Source organism: Neomonachus schauinslandi, chromosome 6, assembly GCF_002201575.2.
Source record: "Neomonachus schauinslandi chromosome 6, ASM220157v2, whole genome shotgun sequence".
Taxonomy (NCBI): domain Eukaryota; kingdom Metazoa; phylum Chordata; class Mammalia; order Carnivora; family Phocidae; genus Neomonachus; species Neomonachus schauinslandi.
This window is the reverse complement of record NC_058408.1, coordinates 113,943,396-113,971,019: the sequence shown is the minus strand read 5'-3', so window position 1 is coordinate 113,971,019 and position 27,624 is coordinate 113,943,396. Positions and strand designations below refer to the sequence as shown.

The window sequence follows — 27,624 nt, the reverse complement described above, 5'->3', positions numbered from 1 at the left end:
ATGATGCAGTGCAACTGGCAGTGTTTTCTCTTAGTGGTATAATTATGTGTGTTTTACAATTGGTGGCCTATTAAGATGACAAGAAACACATAAATGTCTATTGTAAATGTAATGATATATAAAAATATCAGGTAAGATATTTTAATACAAACTTTGGTCCACAATTACATCCTTGTACATTACTTATTACATATACAGATGTACTAGGTTTTACTCAATTCTATCATTCTGGTGGGCTCTATAGAGTCTAACTATATGTTTCCCAAAAGTTAACTCAGAGAAAACTAATCTTGGTTATTCCTAAGAAAAAAGAATCAAATTCATTCTTCCCAAATAGATTCATAGATGGATCACTTGTTCAGGTTTATACCTCCCCACTACCTTTAGCCTTTCCAACTATTTAGGTACTTAAGCTCTTAATAACATGTCTTTTGTCTCCATTTTAAGATCAGGTAAAGAAGGGACCAAGTGACTTGCCCAAAGTCACGTAGCTAAAAGTGGTCAAACTACTAAATGACAACAAATCAAATGGAAGTAAATAGGATCTAAAAATTGTCTGGCCCCAATGATCCAGTGACTCTTTTAAAGAAAGAAATATTTTAACATTTCTATGACAGTCAGTGCATTATTAACGTTTACCCACATTCACAAAGTAGAACTACTATATTAGATTCACAAAGATTAAAAATTAACTCACTCTGTTGGTGAGGGTGGGGGTAAAACAGACATTCCTACACAATGCTGACAGAAGTATAAACTGCTAAAATTTCTTTGGAGAGTAATTTGGAAATACTTGTAAAATATCCTTTGGCCCAGCAAATCTCCTTGTAGGATTTTTCTTACAGACATGTTATCACATGTGCACAAGCAGAATGCAGAGTTGTTTGTAACAACAACCTGGACACAACTTAAAGCTCTTCAAGAGGGAGTTGGATACAGAAATTGCGACACAGCCATCAACAGAACTAATCACCTATTAAACCAAATAAGCCAGATACGTGGAACAAGACAGAATAATCTCAAAGATAAATGATTATATCAACAAATCAAGTGTGCACAGTATACCACCATTTGTGATTAACACAGAATGGGAGAGGAAATGAGGGAGACACCAAACACAAGTTTGTATATCTGTACACTATGGAAGAACATAAAAATTCCAGAAAGCATCAATGTGTCGGGGTGGGAAACCTGAGAGATTCAGATTAAGTCACGGAGAGAAGGAGACTTACTTTCTACTTCTGTAAAAATGTTAATAGTCTTTTTACCAAATATCAGTTATGAATAATAGAAAATATTTTTAATTTCCTTCACATGAATAAATCAACATAAAGATCCATAAGCTCTTCCAGTTTCATCTCTAAGAATCTGGTGAATGTTACCTTTCCATTCTTCTATTGTATGTTCCCTTTCATCTAACTGCTTGTCAGGTATCTTTGGTGGTGGCTGAAAAACACAAGGCAACAATAATTGAGTCAGTTTATTGGGAGTATATAAATTCTTCATAATTATTTGAATTATTAGCCAGGCAGAGACTTTCAAAAATACATCATTAGACCAACACTGACCAATCACCAACAGCCTTCTTATGTAGAGACTAGTTTTGGATGACATTTTCACAACAGGAAAAAAAATGTTTAACTCTCTTTTTCTTTTCTTCTAGTTTTTGAAATTGTCACATTTACATCACAGAATTGTGCTATGCTTTGGACACAACAGTTTGTTTTGTAACTAGTCAGAATGTTTTCCCAAAGTGCTCAACATTCTAGCGCATCATGTACCAAGGCAAAAAGGCAAGAAATAGTGGGATGTAACTTTATTTTGTGTGGAGGGTGCTTGGATATGCTCATTAACTTAAGATACTATTCATGCAAAAACAGAAAAACACCATAATCATTTATGTATATTTTTATTTAAAATTAAAAAGTCTCCTCCAAACCTAACTTCAATTCAATATATTCTTCAAACATTAAGAAAAGAACTTACAGCTTCTGCTTCAGAAGGATCATACCAAACATTGATATACGGGTGCTGGAGAGCTTCATCTACAGAGATCCTTTTAGATGCATCAATTACCAGCATTTTGGATAACAAATCCCTTGCCTGACTGGCTGTAAAAAAAAAAAATGATGTTAATGTACATGTATTTCATAAAAGTTTTTAAAGTATCATAAATTTTAGAAACTTGAAACTGTCATTTATCAAAAAGTAAATGTTTTAAAAAGAATAGATTTTCCTATAAAATCAGGTCATACATATGATTAAAAAAACAGAACTACAAAAAAATAAAAATAAAATAACAAAAATTTAACTAAAACCTTTCCCTTTTTTCCCCCACCCCAAGAGAACACTGGGTTATATCCCTTAAGAACATAAACACACACACACACACACACACACACACACACACCCCAAATGGGACTAAATATACATATTTATAAAAAGTACCTTTAAGTTTGTTGTGTTCCGAGTCAGCTGGGAAAAGTACATCGGGGAAGAGTTTCTCAAAGCTATATCCAGCATATTTAGGTCTGTTTTCAACGTAAGTCCTTACTGTTGGCTGTAGTTTCTTCATGAATTCAGGGCATGGTGTTCCAAGCTGTTCAATAACTTTATTCCATTGATCAATATCTAATATCAAGTAGCTAAGAAAAATACTCTGTATCTAATGTTCAACACATTAGCCATATCTATATTAAAATAACAAGAAAACAGCAATTTAAAAAATTCTAAGAAAAGAATGTGGCAGTTATAAATCTTCTGTCTTAGAGCCACCTTGTAAAAGGCAATGACTGTAGATAGAAAGTATCAATAAATAAGCTTTGTTAACCTTATTGTGTGTGTGTGTGTGTGTGTCTACTCATACTGATTTTACCATTAAAACAGAAGCTTAAACCCACAAATTCTAAATACAAATGATAAGTGACTCAAGGAATAATGACAATTACTACCTACAGGGACTCTAAATTTAAACTGTACATAATTCTAGAATACAAAATCTGTCTTTTGTTCCAGCTTATCAGAAAATGTGAATGCATTTCCTGGAGGATAAGAAATATTTCTTATTATCTGTCCTATATTTTTTTGTTTTCTGCACTAACAGAAAAGAACCAGTAGCAATAAAAATGATGGCTTTAACAAAAGTGGCATTTTCTTTTGCCATTCTTTGTTTAGCTTATGTTAATTAAAATGTTTTTAAAGCTCTGAAACCTAAGAAAATGAGTCTGCATTTTGGTAAGCTGTGAGGTTAAGATTCCCTGGTCTTTTTCATCCTAGTTTTCAGACTCCAAGTCCTCCCTGCAGACTAACTCAAACTTTCTTACTATAACCCAGTGAGTATGGTTTTTCCCATTCCTCCTCCTATAACAATTCTAAGTGTTACTAACTGATAAACACATAACAGATCACTGTTAATATAAATACTGAAACTAGTCAGATGAACAAAAAGAATGAATCCAAATCTACTCACAATATAAAACTACTACTGCTAAAATTCTCAGATGAAAAAATCAGTATGTTATGTTGAGCAATGAGACAACAACCAAAAGACACAAAACACACAGAACATTAACAAAAGAGGAGGTGGCTGGGGGAACAAAACAAAAGGATGAACAGAAGCAACAGACAATTCTAAAATTCATATTAAGTCCTAAGTACTTCTAGACTTACTCAAGTGTGTAATTATTAGAAATTTTAATGCAAGCCATGATTTTTGATTTAGGTTAAATAAATCAACTCAAAGCCAGCAAGTAATTGTGGATAATTAACTTGAGCAGTTGTCAGAATTAACATATAAAACAATAAATGAGGGAAAGGAAAGTCTATGTCAAATAGCAGGTGGTATTTTGAAAGAGTAATTTAACAATACTTCATTATTAGGGAGAGACAAAAATACATTACACCTGACCAAGCTGAAGTGCTACCATACATTTTGACCTTTAGAAACTACATTTTAGGCCAAAGATAAGGATACGATCTGTACCTGGGAACAAAACACCACCTTTGATCATTTCTCCCATGATGCACCCAACTGACCAAATGTCAACTGAAAACAAAATGCAATGACATTAACATAAAGATTCTGGTTAAAATAAAAAAAAAATATTTAAACATTAAAAAAAATCACATATACCATGTATACTTTAAAATTATAGAAAGCAGTATAAAATAAAAATGAATGACAGTGAATGTGCTCTAACTACCAGCAGAGACTGTATGTCCTACTGCCAGATGCAGCCTACAAGTATTTCAGCTTCTTGTCTCAACAATTTTTGAACTATAACAGCCACAAACTTTACATTTGTTTAAAGAAACCCATATATATGAATGTACCATATTTATTTTCATTAGAGAATATAAGGAAGTTCATCACCTAACTAATTTAACTGCTGCAGCAGCACAAGGATACAGTCCCTTCCTGGAAAGAGGATTTTGTGGCAAACCATTTCTCCCATAATGCACCCCACAGACCATAAATCCACTATATGTTTGCAGCACAAAAGAAGGAAAAGCAAAGCAAAAGGTCGTTAAAATCAAAGAAGCATAATATGACTGCATTATATAAAAACTGCAAAACATCACAAAAAGAAAAAAGTGATTTTAATTTTAGCTAATGGAATAATTTAAAACACAAAATATTTTTCAAAAGGCTTTGATTCACAAAAGCAAATGTGAAGTGTAGCCTTTTAACTACATATCTAATTTTAAAGTGAGAGCTATGCACAGAAATCACGTAATTGAAAAACCTATACATTTTGTCTCTAAAAACTGTTCATAAAATATGAAACAGAACCGAACACATCTTTTCAAATAAGGCTGAAAATGAACACGAGGCAGCAAAATTTAAATAATAAAATCTTGACACTATTTTGAGGTTCAACTGTGCATTATACTCTCTCTTTAAGTCAAATAAAAGAAAAAAGCATGAGCAGAAATAATCTAGTATATTAAAATATTTAACAGAAAGAATGTGTTTCTATGAGTCATTACAATTAAAAAGTTAATCAAAAGCTCTTCAGAAATTTTCAAACTGGATTTCAAACTGGATAAATTTATTTGAGAAGTCCTATGTTTATTCTGAATTGAGTTACTATTTTCTTGGCAATGTCACGATACATTTACCCTATTATCCCAAAAGGAACAAGTGCATAGAAAATGAACAAATAATCAATGAAGAAAACTTCATAAAAGAAGTATATTTTATATGTTTTCCACCTAAGGTTTTTTAAACCCATAAAACCAAACTGCTTTCGTTTAAGAAGTTAGTTTTAGTTGGATATAATATGAAAGTTCCCACAGATTTATCTACATGGAGTCTCCTTGTTGACTTACTGACCCTCATCAACTTTTAATGGGAGCTCTCAATGCTGGAAAGAATCTGCTAGACAAAAAAAATGGCAATTTGGAAATCTCCACCTGGTTCACTAATACACCCTGCAATTTTATATCTTTGGTTTGAAAATTTGGTTAAAAAAAAAAGGAGAGGAGGTAGCTAGATCCATTGTGGTGATCACTTCATAATGTATATATAAAGACTGAATTACTATGATGTACACTTGAAACATAATATTGTATGCCTACTATATACTTCAATTTAAAAAAAAAAGGAGAGTAGGTGGTTGCAGTTTAATACAAGAGGGGAAGAATAAGCAATTTAAAAAGAAAGCCTTAGAAACTTGCATATGTTTTTGAAGTTTCAAGGTCCTTTTTAAGAGCAAAAGAAGAAAGGGGAAGAATTAAGTGTTAGGGAGAAGTGCCCATGCTGGTGGACTTATGAAATTAGAAGTCTGTACTTTCTAATGTACTCATAAAGAGACTGCCAGCTCATTACAGAATCTTTGTAACAAAGGTGGGAATAAATTTTGGAAATCCTGTAGAACTAAAGTTTCTCTAAAATTTCATATTAAAATTCATATGACTCTCTATGATTCAACTTTCAAGAATAAAATTTTAGAGGAAAAGGTAATACTCATAAATCAGTTCAGAGAACATTTTTCTTCCAAGGTTTTCATTTTTGGAATAAATCTACCACAATAAATTTCCCTATAGATTTTAAAGAATAGCAAACTTTAAATATCCAGGACGTAATTTATGCAGGTGACCTTAAGAAAAACATATTTTTAAACAAATTTCAGAAGCTGCAAGCATGAGAAGATATTGCCTGGGTTAGTGAAGACTTTCTCAAAATATGGTGTGCCTGATTCAAACACAAAACTAGCTTTAAATGGTCTAACTGCTTAGTCTATTAGGCAGTTTAAATATATTCCATTATATTGCAGTTCGTAAAAAGCTTTACGGTAGCTTGCAATAAAAGACAAAACAAAGTTGTTAAAACAAGTGGGAGTGGGATGTTACTGAAAGAAGGAAGTTCTAATGTTTAACCTTATTGTTATCATGATTAAGCATTACATTCGACTGTTTCCTGAGGCAAAAATGGGCAATAAAGTGATCTATATACAATTCCTATCTAAGACAGGAAAGCATGTCAATTCTTTATGATAGTTTCTCTTGGTGCTAATTTCTGGTAGGAAGCTATCACTAAGATCACATTTACAGGACACTGAGTGACACAGTATCTGTGACAATTGATAGCTTTATAGCAAATGCAAAAGTAATCTTCATGATGGTCACTGGAAGTCTCATTTCTCAAAAGAGTCTAATAATAAATCCAACTCACTGAATTCTAAGGTATAAAACAATTTTAGAGAATAAGAAAAAACAGCATGTTAAAGAAAATAATCATAAATATTTAAAGTATTTGTTTTTAATTAATTCAGAAAAGTAAAGGAAATTAAGCTAAAATCCTCAGTTCAATGTTGTCTTTTATAAAAACGAATCTTGAAGATTAATAGAGTTTCTTGATTCAAAGTGAACTGCTGTTCCAGATTCCTTACCAAAAAAAAAAAATCTCGGTCCTATTCTAGGGAGTATTTTCGATGAAATGACCACATTTTAAAAGTTACAGTTTAAGTCCATAATAATCCTGTGTAGATTTATTTATGTCCTAAATATCTGCGATTCAACAAAACTTAAGTTATATGTATGTATATATATATATATATATATATATATATATAACATTTTAAAACATACGTGAACTACATGCCTGATCATTTTCTTCAACCTTGATTCTAATGCTGAAATATTTAATTGAATATACCCACATACAATAATGCCATTTCTTTAAGGTGGGACACAAGGCTCTGATGAAACACTGTTTCTTCCAAAAGATCACCTTAATTATCCATCAGCTTTGCAGAATGGCCTCACTGTAGCTCTTAAAGTTTACATTAAGTGCTATAACTTTAGTTTCATACGTTTAGAAATAGGTTCAAATATCACTAATGCAAAGTAGGATTATTACTAAAGATAAACTGTCAGTCCACCATATACTTCCTTGAGCCCCTGTTAGAAATACTCATTTTCAAGTTATAGGCAAGCAAATGGCATTATGTTCTGCTTTAGGAGCCACTGCAACAAATCCTTTATCCAGCTGTAGTGTTGATAGTTATGTACTTATATTTAAATAAACAGGGGCCCCAAGTTTTTCCAAACATTTATGACAAAATTTATAGTTACTTTCAAACTTGTGATAAACATTTCAGTGATACATTTAACTTCTATGCACTTCAGCTTAAAAATTTTACATAAGAAATCTGATAAACAAAAGCAAATAACAGTATTTCAAGTAAATAGTGTTTGCTGACCGTTTTCTTTGTAGCCCATCCCTAGGATGACCTCAGGTGCTCTGTAGTAGCGAGTCACTACGTAAGGTGTCATCATAAAACTAGTTCCTGCAGTCCTGGCCAGTCCAAAGTCAAGAATCTTCAAAGTGCAGTCTGATTTTACCACTATATTACTGGGCTTTAAGTCCTTCAAAATATTAAAAACAAAAAAATGACTGCTATGATATATATAAACATTTTACAGTTTACAAGTTATTAGATCACTTTTTTAAAAAAAAGATTTTATTTATTTATTTGAGAGAGAGAGAGGAAGTGTGTGAGTGAGCAGGGGGTGGGGCAGAGGGAGAGAGAGAATCCCAAGCAGACTCCCTGCTGAGCAGGGAACCTGAAATGGGGCTCCACCCCTCCACCCCTGAGATCATGACCGGAGCTGAAATCAAGTCAGATGCTTAACCCACTGAGCCACCCAGGTGTCCCATTATTAGATTACTTATAAAACAATTCATGATAACTGTTGTAGTTTCTCTCATTATAATCAACATCACACTGCTCAGATTCATCGTAACAGGCAATGTTGAGAAATTAGCTTGATGGCATTCTTCACTTATGAATACCTACATACAGATTAGAGAAATTTGTAATGTTTTATTTTCTAGAAATTATGATTAGCTAGAAATTTTCAATCAAGTGCAATAAAAGCAGTTTGTAAGGCATTTCAAAGTTATTATAGTAAAGAAAGAGAATCATAAGTTAGCATTTATGCTCACTTGTATACTAAATTACCAGATGTTTTTAAAATCTCATTTTAGGGCTGCCCAGGTGGCTCAGTTGGTTGAGTGTCCAACTCTTGATTTTGGCTCAGGTCGTGATCTCAGAGTCATGGGTTCGAGCCCTGCATCGGGTTCCACACTCAGCGGGGAGTCTGCTTGAGATTCTCCCTCTCCCTCTGCTCCTCCCCTCCCACTTGTTGTCTCTCTCAAATAAAATCTTTTTTAAAAAGATTTTATTTGAGGGCGCCTGGGTGGCTCAGATGGTTGAGCGTCTGCCTTCGGCTCAGGTCATGATCCCAGGGTCCTGGGATCGAGTTCCGCATCGGGCTCTCTGCTCCTTGGGAGCCTGCTTCTCCCTCTGCCTCTCTCTCTCTCTGTCTCTCATGAATAAATAAATAAAAATCTTTAATAAAAAAAAAAAGATTTTATTTGACAGGGAGAGAACACGCTAGCAGGGGGAGGGGCAGAGGGAGAGGGAGAATCTCAAGCAGACTCCCCGCTGAGTGTGGAACTCGATGCAGGGCTTGATTCTAGGACCCTGAGATCACGACCTGAGCTGAAGGCAGATGCTTAACCGACTGAGCCATCCAGGCGCCCCCCCAAAATCTCATTTTAAAGTCACAGTAAGCTTTATATAGATATTACAAGTCAACAACGGGTCATTCCATGTCAATCCAAGCAAATGTCATTTGACCTTTCAAACCAGCAGACTTTCAATTCTAAAGGACTGAAATGGTCATTATTAGTCTTTCCATAACTGGATTCCCACTTGAAATTACACAAATTTGTTCATAAAATTGTCATCTGCCCATGGAAGTCGGACATCACTGTCTTGGTGCCACTAATCCATAAAATTACTTGCTGTTGATGCTACTAAATAATGTCCTTGTGAGGAATCTTCCACATAACCCAACCTCAAGGAATTCTGTGTTATGATCATTAAAAGGCATTCATGACTTCAAGTCCAACACACTGCCTGTTAGCTCCGATATATCTTATTATGAACCAAGAAACCAAAGAAAGCAAGCACAGTATATCCACACCACAAAACCATTCCATTACTGGTACTGACAAGTAGTATATAACATTCAATGCCAGTGATTAATACAAAAGAAAAAAAGCTGGCCTGAAAGACAGTTTACACTTTTGCAACGTTTACATCCAGAAAATCACATATGTTGTCTTTAGCATATTTTGACAGGTGATCATGAATGGGTTTAGAAGATATGTAATCTAAGGGATTTTTCAAATTAAAAATAGGTATCAACAGGCTTAGTGAAATAGAAGATGAAAATTTTCATTATTGCTATTCTGTAAATATAAACTGAACATTATTTACAAAATACATATTCTCAGCAAAGTAACAGCCTGTTCAAGAATTACATATTGCAAGCTTTGATACTACTTCAGTATCTACTGTGATGGGTAAAGATTAATGGCTCTTTATACTACTGCATTCTAGCCTAGAGATAAGATTTCAACCTTAAACACTTTATTTTGGAAAGATTAAGAGCACAACACAATTTTTTTAGAAATATTTTTTATCAAGAAAAAACAGTTAAAAAAATGCTTCAAAGAATATTACCTGAAATTCATCTTTGTATATCTATACCTTTCTACAGATGTTAGTAACATTGTTAATTATATATGAGAAGAATAAGTGAACTTGTATAAATTTGTGGCAGAGGAAGTAGAACTAACCTAATATTCCGACTTCTCTCCCCAAATTTTTCAGCTTCCTTACATGCAAGAACTAACTGTGATTAGTTCTAGTCAACAGGACGGGAGCGGGAGTGAAGAACAGAAGGGCCATGCACAACATCCTGTCGTCTCTTCCTCTGCTTTGTTGATTAGTACCATTCCAGGTAGTGGATCTTCCGTCAGCCCAGGTTGTTGAGCACCTAAGTAAGGCAGAATCCTTACCCTACCATGATCTACCCTGGACATGTAGTGTGGAAAATAAACCTTAGTTGTGTTAAGCTACTACGAATTTAGGGTTTATTTGTTACCTTGGCATAGCCTAGTGGTAACGCTGTTATTTATAATAAGAAGTGCGTATTTGGTCTTTGTCCGAATTACAGGCACACAGCTCCTAAAACCCTTAGAATTACCTAAAAGGTAAGAGCAATAAAGGTGAAAAGAGTGCCTTTTGTTATTCATAAGAAGTCCCTTTCTGGGCACCTGGGTGGCTCAGTCAGTTGAGCATGGGCCTCTTGATTTTGGCTCAGGTCTCAGAGTTGTGAAACTGAGCCCCATATGTCTGGCTCCATGCTGGGCATGGAGCCTGCCTAAGATTCTCTCTCTCTCTCCCTCTACCTCTGTACCACCCTCCTCCTGCACCCCTGTACTCCTGCTCCTACCACAGTTTATGTTAATGAGGTGACTTCTGGAAAGTTTCAAAGGATGGGGGTTGATTGCCAGGAGAAACAACAAAGTAATTAAAGGGTTGGAACTTTCAGCATTTCCTACCCCAAACCTCCAGGGAGTGGGGAGGGCTAAAGACTGAGTTCCATCATCAAAGGCCAATGATTTCATCAATCATGCCAGGTAGTGAAGTCTCCATAAAAAACCAAAAGGACTGGTAAGGAGAACTTGCAGGTTAGTGAACATGCATAAGTGCTGGGAGACTGGTGCACCCAGACAGGGCATGGAAGCTCTGGCCCCTTCCCATTTACCTTGCCCAATACATCTCTCCATTTGGCTGTTTCTGGTTATGTCCTTTGTAATAAACTGGTAATCTAGTAAGTAAAATGTTCTCCTGATTTCTGTGAGCCACTCTAGCAAATTAATTGAGCCCGAGGAGGGGGGTTTTGCAAACCTCTGAATTATAACCAGTAGGTCAAAGCCACAGATAACAACCTGGGTTTGAGATGGCATCTGAACAGCAGGCACTTGTAGAACTGATTCCTTAACCTGTTGGATCTGATGCTATCCAGGCAGGTAATATCAGGATTAAGTTAAAGTACAAGATCCCCAGCCGGTGTCCAGAGAACCTGAGACTTGTTTGGTGTGGGAAAAACTACCACACATTTAGTGTTAGAAGTAATAATGTAAGAGTAAAGGAGACACCTAGAAATGTTTTTCCTATATTATACTAGTCTAACATTGAACTTAGTGCCAGAAGTGGGATGTTACTATTATAAACACAGGATCACAGCTTAGCAGTTTGATCAGCAGGCAGCAGGGAAACTAATACCAGAGGTTGGATAGGTGATCCAGGTTATATAACAGCAATACACTTCATGATACCGCCCCTTGCAATCACTTGGAAAGCACAACACTTGCATAATGAACCTGAAACTCTAGAACAAGGGTTAACAAATTAAGGCCTGTCTGTTTTTGTGAAGAAAGTTTTATTAGAACACAGTCCTGCCCACTTAATCACCTACTGTATACAGCTGCTTCTGTGTTACAATGACAGAGTTGAATAGCTGTGAGACTCTATCATCTGCAAAGTCTAAAATATTTACTGTCAAGCCTTTATAGAAAAAGTTAGCTGACCCCTGCTCTAGAAAAGATTGGAAAGCAAAACTTTAGTAGTGTGTTGGTGGCTACTAGCTGCATTTGAAAGAACTGGCCACTTTAAAAGCAGAAATGAACGGGAACCAGAATCTAGAATTTCAGGACCTTGCCGTTCTAGGAAAGTTAAATGCTACTAAACCCTTAAAAAAAAAAATGGCAGATTGCCCCGTAAATCTCTCCCCCACCCAACCCAGGATATAGGTGTTCCTTGACTTCATGATGGGGTTATGTCCCAATAAACCCTCATAAGTTGAAAACATCGTAAGCTGAAAATGCATTTAATACACCTAACCTACCGAACATCATAGTTTAGGCTAGCCTACCTTAAACATGCTCAGAACACTTACCTTAGCCTATGGATGGGTAAAATCATCTGAGGCAAACTCTATTTTATAATAAAGTTGTTGGAGTATCTCACGTAATTTATTGAGTAGTGTCCCGAAAGTGAAAATCAGGATGAGTGTTTGGGCACAGAATACTTGTAAGTGTAGTGGTTGTTCACCCTGTGACTGCCTGGCTGGCTGGGAGCTGCGGCTCACCGCTGCTGCTCAGCCGCGTAAGACAGTAGCGTCCTACACACTGCTAACCCTGGCAAAGTGTGAAATGTGTATCACTTTTTACACCACTGTAAAGTCGAAAAATTAGGTTGAACCACCATAAGGAGGGGACCATCTGTACTCCTCCATTTTATTAATGAGCCTTGACAGATGACTTGTTTAGGCAATGGAAAGTGAGGGAATATGATGTTCACCAAATCTGAAAAAGTTTTCAATATGCTTTATTTAGCTTGGCTCTTGCTCCGCTACCTTTCACCATGAGAAAACAATGTGCCCCAGGGAGGCACTCCTTCGGCCTGAACGAGGGCAAACCCTGAATCTGACCCCATGATCTGGAGCAGTGCCACACAACCAACCTGCAGACCCCTGAGCAAGCAATGAACGTTATGTTAAGCCACCGATACCTTGGATTTGTTTTCCGTGCATCACTTCCACTTAATAATCCTGAAAACCTCTGAGGGAAAAAGAGCTGTACATTCTTTCAGTTGATGAAAATGCCTTAGACTTGCCAACAGAAGCCTGAAAGCTTAAAGGTAAACATTAAGTTGAAGAATATAGAGCCAGTGACTAACAAATGTGCTCTGAAAATAACTGTAATTAAAAAGCAGCAGCCTCCTAAGTTTCTGAGAGAGCTGTACTATCAAAAAACTCCACTAGCCTGTGACTTTTCTAGCCTGAAAACAATGGTTTTCAATTCAGGGCAATTCTGCCCTCAGGGGATAGTTGGCAGTGTTTGGAGACATTTTTGGTTGTCACAATTGGGGAGTACTGGTGGCATCTAGTGGGTAGAGGCCAGGAATGTGCTAAACATTCTACAATGCACAGGACAGCTCCTCAAAAGAAAGAATTCTTCATCCAAAACATCAACAGTGTCCAGATTGAGAAGGACTGCCTTAAAATGACACTTAGGCCCCCAATCTTTTACAGACAGTAAGCTAAGAAAGCTGAGCAGCCCCCAAGGAGAACACATTTTCCAATAACCACTTTAGATATATTCAAAAGGATAGTAGAAAAGAAAGGCTCTTCACAGAACGGAGCCACAGAGAACAGTGGACAGAGCAATCCTTGCAGAAATGAGATTCAGGGATTAATCAAGGAATATCCCCACCACCCCCACCCCATCCCCAAGGGAAGTGACACTGACAATGTCTGCCCAACAGAATGTCCTTCTTTTTAAAAATAATTTTAAAGATGTATTTATTTATTTCAGAGAGAGTAAGAGAGCCTTAGGCAGAGCGTGGAGCCCAACACAGGGCTTGATCCCACGATGCTGAGATCATGACGTGAGCCAAAACCAAGAGTCAGATGCTTAACCGAGCCCAACACAGTGCCTGACCCCATGATGCTGAGGTCAAGACCTGAGCCAAAACCAAGAGTCAGATGCTTAACCGACTGTACCACTCAGGCACCTCTGCCCAACAGAATTTCAAATTACAAATTACAAATAACCAATGACTAAACTTTTCAATTTCCCAAATGGGACGGTTTACTGGATATGAAGTAGGGATTACCATGTATCACTTGGAAATAAATGCCTTGATAGACTAGGACTTTGAGTTATCTCCCCTAAGCAGGGGGTGAGTGTACTACGTGTGGAATGAAGGGAGCAAAGAAATGTTTGATGACCAGAAGGGAAGACTGTGACAGAGACTAATGCTCACGCATGCTGAAGTCTGCCGCCTCTCCACATCTCCTTGTCCCTTATAATTAGGCAGGTCCTCATGTTCTGCCAATGGGCTCAGAGCAGAAGTGATGTGTGTCACTTCCAGGCCAAAGCATAGAAGAGACAGTACACACCACCTGGCTTTCTCTTCCCCTGACACAATGACCAGAACTATGCAGCTGGTGGAGCCTCATTCAGCTTGGGTCTCTGAGTGACTATGTGGAACCCCATTCCCAGCCCTGACTTGTACTAAAACCCTAAGGGATGAAAGTTCAGGTTATTTTACCAAGTAAACGATCTTAGACCAGCAGAGGTATTAGGCTGGGGTGGAGGGTATTCAGACTTAGTAGTAGAGCAGAGAGATGAGTATCAGTTGTGGCCTCAAGACCAGCTTCAGGAGTGGGTGCTGTAGTTTATCCCATTAAACTTCTTGTAAGTGACTCAAGGAACAAACATCAAATAAAATCCTGGAGGAACAGTTTCCAGAACTTACTGTATGAAGGAAATAGGAACAAGTGGCACCAGAGGTGTCCTATAGTGAGTCCTGTGGTGCCTGTTCTGATCCCTGGTTCAGGATCTCTTCCAGCTGCTAGCAGTATTGGTTGCTGAGTTTTCAGCAAATCTCTCTCCTGGAATTGCCTTCAGCCATAGAGAACCACTTTTCCAAGGTCATGCTGCTCCTCAAAGTCCAATTGAGTCACCAGCTGAGGACTCTGGAGTGATTGCATCCAATTCAATTTTTCCCTCTGTCCAGTATTTCTTTACTCCCTTAAAGACGTTGATGCTGAGGGCACTCCCCAACAAACTTCTTACGTGTATATCTCCATCCTAGAGACTGTTTCCCAGATAGCCTGACCTAAAATAAAGGCACATTCTTCTTCACAAGTAACAGATCCTAGTATGTCTCTTATTAGCTCAAATTTATTATGTAAGTCTTCTATAGTTATACTGTATTTTTACCACTTTATCCATCCACACTAAGGGAGTATGTTAAAATATCCCAATACGATCGTGTTCGGATAATTCTTCTATTTTCCACAGTTTAAGCTTTGTATTACAACTCCACTGCATGTATCAAGTTCTTGACAGTTACTTATCCAAATAGGTGGATTACACCCATTTCCTCACAAAGTCACTGAAAAATGCTTTGTCCCTGGCCCCACCATATTCAGTGCATTTCATTAAATATAGTCACCCTTGTTCTCATGTTTTATTTTGCCAATACCTTTGCTTTCAGCCTTTGGAAGCTAGCTACAATTGTTTGCATTACAGAAACACAAGGTTGGTGGTGGTGGTTTTGTACGTCAAAATTTGAACTTTGTTCATTAAGGGGTTAATCCCCTTTACCCATTGTTTTATATATTGGTCTTCTGTAATTTAATGCTTCCTTTTTATGTTTCCTGCTATTTCATTTGTTTCCTCTTCTATCATGTAGTCTGTGATTTGTTTTACCCACCTGCTAGCCCCATTAATCTGAAAATTTTCTATTTGGAAAATTTTACTTTACTAAAATCAAATTAACTTCCATGGTGGCAGAGTACGGTCCTGGTTCACAGGGCAAAAGAAACAAACAAAAACAAAACCCAGAAGTTTTAACTCATTTGCCTCACACAATATATAATGGGATGAGGAAGATAATATACTCTCCCATGTGAAGAGATTTCTCTTATGTTGCCTAAAGATGGCATTAGACATTAGACATGATAGCAGTTGCATGTGCAATATACAAAGCAATTCAGTTAGAATGATAACTAAGAATAAGCCTAAATAACTCACATACATAACTGTCTTAAAATAGATAACTTGAGCACGAATCTCTGTATTCATTTTGAGTTAGGTTATTTGACACAAGGTAGCTCAAAGATATAATTCCACTGAATTAAATACTTTTCAAGAAATTCCTCTCAAATTAGATGCTATTCTTTTCAAAGAATAAGCTAGAATTAAAACTAAAATACAAAAACACATGTCCACACAAAAACTTGCACACGCACACGTACATGTCAGCATTGCTTATGATAGCCAAAAAATGGTTAACAACCCAAATGTCCCTCAAGTGATGAATGGTAAACAAAATGTGGTATACATCCATAAAATGAACTATTATTTGGCAATAAAAAGAAATGAAGTACTGATAACACGATAAATAGACGGATGAACCTTGAGAACACTATGCTAGGGAAAAGAAGCCAGACATAAAAGACCACATTATATATATAATTCCACTTATATGAAATAGCCAGAATAGGCAAATATATGGAGATAGAAAGTAGGTTAGTAGTTGTGTAGGGATGGGAGTGAAGGGAACAGGCAATAACAGGAACTGAAGGCTAATAAGTACAGGATTTCTTTAAAGGTGGTGAAAATGTTCTAAAATTAAATTGTGCGGATGGTTGTACAACCTTTGAATATAATGTAATTACACACTTTATAAACTGTATGGTATGTGAATTACATGTCAATAAAGCAGTTAAAAAACAGATTACAAAAATATAAACTATTTCTGAATATATGAGAAACACAACTCTGATACTCAGTTTTATATAACTGATAATGATAGGATATTTTATATACCGCTTCATTTCAGAGCAAAACTAAGCTTATACTACTCCATATAAATCAGTGAAATGCAACTTTCCCAAAGTATAATTAAAGGCAGTGATGTCAGCAAAAATGGAAGAGTAGATTGCTCCACAGAAACACCAAAAAGCAAAGCAAAATGGATCAGAATAAACTTTTTCAAAAATCTGGAAAACAGTTAAATGTTCACAACAACCAAGTAAACACAGAATCAAGAAAAAGGCAACTTAAAAACAAAAGGAAAGATGTGTGGTGTTTTTACTAGCCCTTGTTCCACCCATCTGCCTGGCTGGGTGGGAGGGTCTTGAAGAAAGCAGCCTGCATTCTCACTGTGGGACTCTAGTCTTGGGCTAGTTAGGGGGCATTTCTCAAAAACACTGTGAGGAAAATGAATAACCCATTCTGCCTGTGACAAAACATTAAAGTTGAAGAAAACAAGACATGACATACCATCAAGTGTACAACATATGCATAATGGAAGTCCCAAATAAGAGGAAAAAGGAAAAGGAGCAGAAAAAATATTTGAAAAAATAATGACTGAAAAATTCCAAATTTAATGAAAGACTAAATCTATACACCCAAGCTGCTCAGTGAACTCCAAGGATAAAAGCAAGAAGATCTACACTGAAACATATTATAATCAAACTGCTGAAAGCCAAAGACAAAAAGAGAATCTTAAGAATCAAGAGAAGCAACTTATCACTTATAAGAGATCCTCAATGGTATTAACAACTGATTTCTTAAAAGAAACCATACAGGCCAAAAGGCAGTGAAAAGACACATTTAAACTGCTAAAAGAAAAAAAATTTCCAAACAAAAATTCTGTATCTAACCAACTATCCTTCAAAAGTAAAGGAGATAAGTAAGATACTTTGAGATAAATAAAAGCTATGGGAATTTGTTGTTACTTACACCTGCCCTATAAAGAAGGCTAAAGTAGTCCCTCAGGTAGAAATAAAAGGACATTAAACAGTAAATTGAAGCTGTAAGAAGAAATAAAGAATACTGGTAAAGGTAATTACATAGGTAAATAAAAAGGTCAGTATTACTGTGTTTTGGGTTTCTAACTCCTATTTTTTTTCCAATATGATTTAAAAGACAAATGCATTAAACAATAATTGCACTTCTATCTTACTGGGCACACAGTGTATAAATATGTAATATGTGACAACTACAACATAATGGGGGAAGAACAGACTGTATATAGGAGTAGAGTTTTTGTGAAGGTAAGGTGGTAATAATTCAAAATAAATTGTTATAAGTTGAAGACATTAATTGCAATCCTAATGGTAACCTTTAAGAAATACTCCCTCCAAAAACGAGAATACATATTTTTCTAAGTGCACATGGAATATTCTTCAGAACAGACCACATGTTGGGTAAGTCTCAATAAATTTTAAAAGACAGAAATCATACAATGTATCTTCTCTGACCACAATGGAATGAAGACAGAAATCAAGAAAAAAAGAAAACTTGGAAAATTCACAAATTTGTGGAAATTAAACAACATACTCTTAAACAACCAATGGGGGCAAAGAACAATTCACAAGGAAAATGAGAAAATACTTTGAGATGAATGAAAATGAATATACAACACATAAAAATGTAGGGAATACAGAAAAAGCAGGCTCAGAGGGCAATTTCATAGCTGTGTTTAAGCTGCTGAGTCTGTGTTATTTTGTTATGGCAACCCAAGCAGACTAATACAACGTAAGTAAACAGAAAGACATTCATCGGGTGTCTGTGAACCGGAATACTAAGTATAGTTAAGAAGGCAAAACACCCAAGCAATCTACAATCAATAAATGAAATCTTTATTAAAATTCCAATCACCTTTCTGCAGAAATGGAAAAGCTGACATTCAAATCCATATGGAGTCACAAGGGGCCTTGAACAGTCAAAACAATATTTAAAAAGAATAAAGTTGGAGGGCTCACACTTTCTCATTTTCCCAAAACTTACTAGAAGACTACAGTATCAATTTATCTATTTTTTTTCTTTGGTTGATTGTGCTTTTTGGTACCATTTGTAAGAATTCATTGTCAAATCATTAAGGTTTACCCTTACGTTTCCTTTCAAGAGTTTTATAGCTTTAGCTCTTATGTTTAGGTCACTGACCCATTTTGAGTTAATTTTTGTGTACGATGTGAGGTAAGGATCCAAATTCATTCTTTTGCTTGTGGAAATCCAGTTGTCCTAGCCCCACTTCCTTTTTTTTTTTTTTTTTAAGATTTTATTTATTTATTTGACAGAGAGAGACACAGTGAGAGAGGGAACACAAGCAGCGGGGAGAGGGAGAGGGAGAAGCAGGCTTCCCGCCGAGCAGGGAGCCCGATGCGGGGCTTGATCCCAGGATCCTGGGATCATGACCTGAGCCGAAGGCAGACGCTTAACGACTGAGCCACCCAGGCGCACCCCCAGCCCCACTTCTTAAAGAGACTTATTTTTTCCCAGTTGAATGGTCTTTCACACCCTTGTTGAAAATCAGTTAGCCACAGATATGTGATTTTATTTCTGGACTTAGTTCTATTCCATTGGTCTATGTCTTTGACCTTACAGCAATTCCACATAATTCTGATACTTGAATTTCATGAAAATTAAAACTTTTGTGCATCAAAGGATATCAAGAAAGTGAAAAGACAATATACAAAATGAGAGAAAATATTTACAAATCACATATCTGATAGGGGTCTAGTATCTTTTATATATATTTATATATAATATATAAAGAACTTCTATAACTCAACATATATATATATAAAATATATAAAGAACTTATATATATAATAGAGAAAGAATTTCCATAAATCAACAATGAAAAGACAAACAAGCCAATTTTAAAAAATGGGCCAAGGGCTTGAACAGACACTTCTCCCAAGAAGATATACAAATGACCAACAAGCATATGAAAACATTCAACATCTTTAGTTATCAGGGAAATGCAAATCACAAGGAGATACCACTCTGTACTCACTAGGATGGTTAGAATACAAGTCAATAAGTACTGGCAAAGATTTGGAGAAATCAGAACCTTCACACATTGCTACAGGAAATGTAAAATGGTATAGCCACTGTTGAGAACAGTTTGGTAGTTGTTCTAAAAGTTAAATATACAATTATCATAGGACCCAATCCTAGGAAGATACCCAAAAGAATTGAAAATAGGAACTCAGACAAATACTTGTACACATGAATGTTCATAGCAGCACTATCCGCAAAAGCTAAAAGGTAGAAATAACACAAATGTCTATCAGTGGATGAATGGATAAACAAAATGTGGTACATCCATATACTATATTATTATTCAGTCATAAAAAGGAATGAACTATTGATAACATGCTACAACATGAACGAGATTGACAACATTATGCTAAGTTAAAGAAACTAAACACAAAAGGTTACATATGATTCCATTTATATGAAATATTCAGAAGAGATAAATCCATAGACAACAGAAAGCAGACTGGTATGAGGCCAGGGGCTAGGGAGAGAGAGAGATGGGAACTGACTGCTTAATGGGTATGAGGATTTTTGGGGCAATGAAAATACTTCAAAATTTTCTATCAGTGGTGGATGAACAATGTTGTGAATGTACTAAATTGTCAATGAATTGAACCCTTTAAAAGATGGTTAATTTTATGTTAGTTGAATTTCACCTCAGTAATTAAAAAAGGAATATGATGATAGTTTTTTCTACTAACCCGATGAATAATTCCAGCAGAGTGAAGGTGCTTGATTCCACACAGCATCTGATAGAGAAGGTAGGACATTCTTTCATGATCTAGTTCCATCTGAATCACTTGGCAAAGATTTGCGTCCATGAGCTCCATGACTATGTAACTTCATGGGTGAAAAAAGATGACAGCTAAAGTGTACAGCAACAATCTAAGAATAATGTACGAACATAAAATTTTAATTGTCAAACTTACACATCTTGAAATTCTTCTAGGGATTTCTGTGGTGTGAAAACATTCAAAAGGCCAATTATCTGTGGCAAAAGCAAAGAGACAGAAAAATTAGACACCACTGCTACTAATAATACTTTCATTTAGGAACTGCAAATACATGGGTTAAAAAAAATCCACTGTCAGTATAAGAATTTTAAAATCTTATGTTCTAAGCCCAAGTAATTTCTCTTACTTTACATATTAAAACTTTATGGCCAGGGATTGGGGGTAGGGAGGGAACCAAAGCACGCAGGATCTTTAGGGAAGTGAAAATACTCTGTATGATACTATAATAGTAGATATTATGTCATTACACATTTGTCCAAACCCAAAGAATGTACAACACCAAGAGTGAACCCTAATGTAAACTATGGACTTTGAGTAAAAATGATGCATCAAGTGATTATAACGAATGTACCAGTTTGGTGGGGGATACAGATAATGAGGGAGGCTATGCATGTGTGGGGGCAGGGGGTATATGGGAGATCTCTCTACCTTCCTCTCATTTTTGCTGTGAACCTAAAAATGCTCTAAAAAAAAAAAAAAAAAGCCTTAAGAAAACTGTATCAACAGAAGAGCTCCACATATCCATTCCATTTATGAATACTCAATTATCAAGGACTTATATTATACAATCCTCTATGTAATTTGTAGGCAAATTTTAAACACCTTCTACTAGCTCTTACCTAACTTAATACCTGTATATAATCTCAGCGCTCCCTGCAATGCCCTCAGTTTTTCATAATAATGAACTTGCCCAGTTTTCTGCATTCTCAGTCTATTCACTGGTTCATCCACAGGCATGCCCTCTTTCCTACCATTCTGTCTTTAATCCTTTTCTCTACCTGTACCCTTTCCCTGGGCAATATATGGTTTTTTGGTTTTGGTTTTTTTGTCTAAACATTTCTATGTGGATAATTTCCAAATACACATTAAAAGTCCTTGCTTAGTTTGTAAGTCTCAAATATATATTGCCTATATATTGCCACTTCACATGAAAATCTCACAAATATAAAATTGAACTCATTATCATTCCTACCCAAACCCTTTACTTTTCCAGAGTGCCTTCTCTTTTACAAGAGAAGGCTCACAGTGATTTTTGACTTTTTCAGTATTTGCACCAAAATAAATACTGCAAATAAGTATTTGCACCATAAAAAATACTATCCCATTCTACTGTCAGCTGACCTTCAACCTCTTCTTCCCATTCCCTGTGCTACTATATAGATAGAGGATTCTCACATCTCATCTAGACTGTTCATGCTATAATTACTTCTAACATTAAGGTTCCCTAAACAATGATTTCCATTTTATTGCCTGTAATATGGTAAAAGAAAGACCTGAACATATTACTGACCTCTTCAAAAACTTAATGCCAGAAAAAAAAATTCCAAAACTCCCTTGCAATACATTCAAAGCCTTCCTTCCATGACAGAACATCAACCCAGTTCATCGCCTGCTAAGCTCTCTGTTAAACTTGATACTTCAGCCATCCTAAATAAGTTTAAACATAATGTTATCTTTAAAAAATTTCAATGCCTTTAAACATACTCTTCCCTGTACTTGTCATATTTACCTACTGAATTCAGTTACCTTCAAAACTGATGTCTTTCGTAGCGTCTGACAACCTCTAGTCCTTGACAGGTTGCTGAATATTTTCTTTACTTAGTCCCCACAATATCTTACATGTTATTATGGCACTTAACCCAGTGTCGTATAGTTTCATTTTCACAACAGCCTCATCCCAATCACACCAGGATCCTTGTTAGAAAGAAATATTCACTTTTTCAGCCCTAGTACCATAGGGAGATACCTAACACACATCTTTAAAACGTTTGTTGACAATTAGGGATGGGAAAGTTTTTCTAGACCAACTTCATGAGGGCAGAATCTATGTCATTCATCTAAGCATAAAGCTTTGCTTATAGAAGGCATTCAAAATATTTGTTCAGTGAATAAACTCAGAGAAATAATTTCCAGATCAGAAGAGGTCAAACAAATTTAAGACAGGGAGGGTGATAATAAGAATGCATCTAGCTGCTCTAAATGAATTAATTCCTGACTTCTAAATAGATGAACTGCACATCTAGAGACTCGGAGAAATAAAACTGTTCATATCTGAGAAATTCTAGAGTAGAAGAGAAGTGTTAAAGATGAAAAGCATATAAAGACAAAAGATTAGTGGTTGCTTAGAGCCAAAGGTTGTGGGAGATAGGAAAATGAGAGCTAAACAATATGGAGAATCTTTCTGAGGTGAAGAAAATGTTCTAGAACTATGGAAAGTCAAATACATCTGTGAATATACTAAAAATCACTGAATTACACGCATTAAATGAATAAACTGTACGGCATGTGAACTGTATCTCAAAGAAGCAGTTATAAAATAAAAAATTAAGACAGACAGCTGTCTTACTTTTCAAAAAGGAAAATAAAGGAAATTATACTACTCATAGACTGGACGGTCAAACAAAAGTCAAGGACTGATTAAGTGGGTGATATATAAGTACTCTGAAAGAAGTAACACTTACTAGGAGCAGGTAAAAATTCACTGAGAAACTGTACTTCCTTCTGTGAATAAAACGACGACAACAAAGAATAGCAGCAGTAGATCAAAAACGTGACCAGATAACTACATGAAGATTTCAAAAAGGCAATTTTGAAAATGTCTCCAATCATATATCCATGTGAATAAGATGAAGAATTCAGGAGAGATGGGTAATTTTTATAGTTACACATGTCATTTTGTGGTATGCCAAGGGTCACTAATGAACTAATCCAGCTATTATGAAGACATCCTGAGCAAAACTGGAATATGAAACTAGCAAGTGAAAAGTCAGAACAAAGAAAAAGCAATCCCCAACAGTCTGGGAAGAGTAACCAGATTTCATATGTGAAATTCTAGGGAGAAATAGGAAGTACTATACTTAACCTCCAAAACCAAAAGATAGTAAGTAAAAGATGGGGGGGGCACCTGGCTCGCTCAGTCTGTACAGCATGCGACTCTTGACTTGGGGGTTATAAATAAAATCTTTAAACAACAAAAAAGAAAGTAAAAGATGGGAAAGATGTAATCTATTAGCAGGCCTGTGACAAAGAATAACTTGCTAAGACAATGTGAATCAAATGGTGACCTGATTTCTAAACAGGATTATAATGTCCATGGTTAAGAGGAGATGACATGCCTCATCAGTTCTCTTAGAGAATTCAATCAGACATGAAGTACTGTGTGCTAGGTGACATACCAAAGTACGTTCAGAGATAAGTGACCAAGTTGAAAAACAAACTCAAAAGCATCTATGAAAATAGCGGGAAATACAAAACAATATGAATGTACCTAGTACCACTGAAGTGTACGCTTAAAATGGCTAAGATAGTGAGTTTTATGTTATGTGTATTTTACCACACACACACAAAAAAAAGAGGTGAGAAAAAATAGAGATTTTTAGACCAACGAAGAGATGATCTGTGTGGAACATGAAACTGCTGAAAAGGCAAGACATTACAAAAACATCCATCCATTAGGAGTATAAAAATTCCATTATCATTCCTGGTTTCCCTATACAGTTGACCCCTTGAACAACATGGGTTCAAACTGTGTGGGTTCATGTATACATGGACTTTTTTTGATAAATACAGTACAGTACTGTGTAAGAATTTTCCTTATGATTTTAGTAACATTTTTTTCTCTAGCTTACTTTAAGAATACAACACATATAGTATACAAAATGTGTCTTAATCGACTATTGATGTTATCGGTAAGGCTTCCAGTCAACAGTAGGCTATCAGTCGTTAAGTTTGGGGTTGTCAAAGTTATATGCAGATTTCAACTGCACAGGGGATTGACATCCCTCCCACATTATTCAAGGGTTAACTGTATTTAGTTTTACATTCAGTCTCTGAACAAATATGTTTTGAGCACCTACTCTATGTCAGCACTCTTGTAGGTGCCAAGTGTACTGCCTGCATAGACCTTGCCATCCCCATTAGAGGGTTAACTATGTGAAACAGGCTTTTCATGCCCTCCATCTAGTCGATGGAACCATCTTTTTTTGCAGTCACCCAGGCACAGGAAGTAGGAGTCATTGGCCATGTCCCCAACGCAAAACAAAGGCAGTATTACCACCATCATCGCCATGAAAAAGACTACAAGGGGGCATGAGCAGCTAAATCTGAGGGTAGGAGGGTACCAACAAAACCCTGACAAGCAACATGGCTGGCTCCCATCCAGAACAAGAATGGCTGACACAATTTGTTCCCTGTCCCTGACTTTAATCTATACCTCTTTTTATATGCTGTTCTTTCTCTCTGGGAGGCCCTTTTCCTTCAACAATCCAATTTTTACCCCATTTTTAAGAATTAGTCTAGGGCCACCTTTCCCCAAAGCTTTCCCATTTCATGAAAGCTCACGCAATCTTCTCTCCTGAAAGCTCAGCACTTATTTTCCATCTACCACAATTTGACAATCAAACTTCCACTGCTTTATATCATATTTGATATTTCACTATGTATTTGTCTTCAAAATAACACTATATGTTACCCCAAATAAGGAGCCTCATCCTTAACTTCCATGAATTTTTCCCCTCAGTGACTAATCTACTAACTCCAGTACACAGAAGGCTTGCATAGTTAGCTCTCAAAATGTGGTAAACTGTGTTATCTGCAATCAGAAAGCACTGAGCTTATTTTATTTTATAAACTCCTTTGTACAAATACCACAAGACATCTCTGGTCAGATGCTTTTGGTTTAGTACTTCATAAAACTGTCCCTTACACAATTCACTCCTAGTTTATTTCCTCTCGGCTGAAATTACTCCATTAAAATAATCATAAAAGTATGCTTAAGTTTAAAAAAGTGTAACTATTTCTTCTCAAAATGAGTGAAAGTTATATGTTTAAGTCATTATAATCATTAGGAAAAAGAATTAGGGATATTTTCCTAATTTCATTTAAATACTTTTTGAAGTTTCTGCTAAACTGCTTTATAAAATCACAGACTATCTTCAACCTAAAGTGACCAGTGAGTATCAGCATCACTTTAAAAAGTGGGAGTAGGGTAGGGAGAAATGATTTGAATTTTATATCTAATATTAGTAAATAAAATTCCAGCGTCAAAGTAAAATGGCAACAATTTCATCTCTGTGCTAAGGCTACAGTCTTCTGAAATGTCAGCCTGAGAGAAAACAAAAAGTAGAAGATGAGATCAAGCCTAAATAAAGTTCTTTTAAAACACCTACTTCTTTTAAAACTCCTTTTGCAAATTAAATGTCAGAAAATTACACAATCTAAATTTCAGAAGCTGTTTTCTTTTGATATAATTTAATAAAGTTGAGAAAAAACTTATACTGTAGATATATACTCCTTTTAAATAATGCTTCAATCCAGAAGAATTTAAAGCACCTAATATACTTTTAAAGTTTTTGTTATGTATTCATGAACAAATCTTGATTTCACCTATACTTAAGACATTTTCTAAAATGTTCACTTACATTTTTGTGATTAACACATTTCATAAGAACTAGCTCTCTGTAAGCCCGTTTAGCATGAGTCTGATTCTGAAATGGCCGGCTTAGCTTCTTGATTGCAACATTTCTTTCAAGAATGGCATCATAAGCTGCACTGTAACAAGAAATTCAAAAACAACAAAAAAACTTTAAAATCTGCAAAACTGAATTTATGAAACATTCATGCAGACTCCTTATTTTCTCCAAAGATAAAATGCAACTGTATCAATTTCCAATCTTTGATATTCAATATGTTTCTTCTATACCTATTATAGCATATTCCAACAGTGTATAGCATTGTTCTGTTTCTTAAAATGTTAATATATTCAATGGACTGTGAAGACAGACACAGTGATTGTTCGTTGGGTGTCCTCCAAGATCCACCTAGCATACAATGGGCACTCAATGCACAAATATTTAATGAGTATTCAGGTCCAATAGATAACTTTAAGAGTAATGAATTCTTCACCCTGCACCTACACCAAGGAAAGTCACAATTAAAGAATACATGTGGTCACGATTAAAGAATACATGTGGTCAGGTGCCTGGGTGGCTCGGCTGTTGGGCTTCTGCCTTCGGCTCAGGTCATGGTCCCAGGGTCCTGGGACCGAGCCCCACATCGGGCTCCCAGCTCATTGGGAAGCCTGCTTCTCCCTCTCCCACTCCCCCTGCTTGTGTTCCTGCTCCCACTGTCTCCCTCTCTCTCTGTGAAATAAATCAATGAAATCAAAAAAAAAAAAAAAAGAATACATGTGGTCATAAATTCTACCCAAATACTTCCTGAAGAATTCTACATAAGTAGATCACTTCCATTTCCTTGGACACAACAAAATGAATGCAGAAAGAGAAAAGAACACATAAATAAAGGTATATTAAAGGTTATTTTACAATATAGGAAGTACTTAAAATTTGGGAGGAAAAATTAACAACTCAAGTTTACAGATATAAATGCTAGATCTCAGGACATTAGAAGCTGCTTCGTAACTGTTAAAGAAACGCCTATAATTCTGCGACATATAACATCATCCTCATTACTCTTCATATTTTCTACCATATGACACGGACTAAACAGCATGTTTTGCAAATGACAGATCAGAGAAAGTAAAGCACAAATAAGGAAAAGCATCTTAAAATTATAGAATATTATGATTGAAAGAGACTTTAAAAATCATTTGAATTCACCACTGCCAGGAGGTTAATTTGCCCAAGTTAGTCAGAGAGTTAAAAGCAAAGCTGAGACCAAAAGACTAAGACATGAGGTTATCGCTTTTCATACTGGACTACCTAACATACTGTAAAGACTTCTATTTATGGGATATTTGGAAAGTTGGCACATTGCTGAATGAAATTATTCTCTCATCTAACTGAAAACTTGCGTTTGTTCTCTAGCTATCTTACT

At 35.9% G+C, this 27,624-nt stretch overlaps 1 protein-coding gene across 5 annotated transcripts in view; it reads right to left on the bottom strand.

Moving 5' to 3' along the window:
• MAPK8 (mitogen-activated protein kinase 8) overlaps positions 1–27,624 on the bottom strand; it is a 41,588-nt gene that overhangs the window by 10,725 nt on the left and 3,239 nt on the right. For 2 of the 5 annotated variants that reach the window (XM_021700252.2, XM_044916527.1), the window contains exons 2-9: positions 26,211–26,340; positions 20,707–20,765; positions 20,479–20,617; positions 7,707–7,872; positions 3,974–4,045; positions 2,449–2,631; positions 1,987–2,111; positions 1,383–1,446 (exon numbers count right to left, since the gene is read on the bottom strand). In XM_021700252.2, the coding sequence (XP_021555927.1) occupies positions 1,383–1,446; positions 1,987–2,111; positions 2,449–2,631; positions 3,974–4,045; positions 7,707–7,872; positions 20,479–20,617; positions 20,707–20,765; positions 26,211–26,340 (938 nt within the window). Of the gene's footprint in view, positions 1–1,382; positions 1,447–1,986; positions 2,112–2,448; positions 2,632–3,973; positions 4,046–4,408; positions 4,481–7,706; positions 7,873–20,478; positions 20,618–20,706; positions 20,766–26,210; positions 26,341–27,624 lie in introns of all 5 variants that reach the window. The other 3 variants (XM_044916528.1, XM_044916529.1, XM_044916530.1) reach the window with 2 other exon arrangements.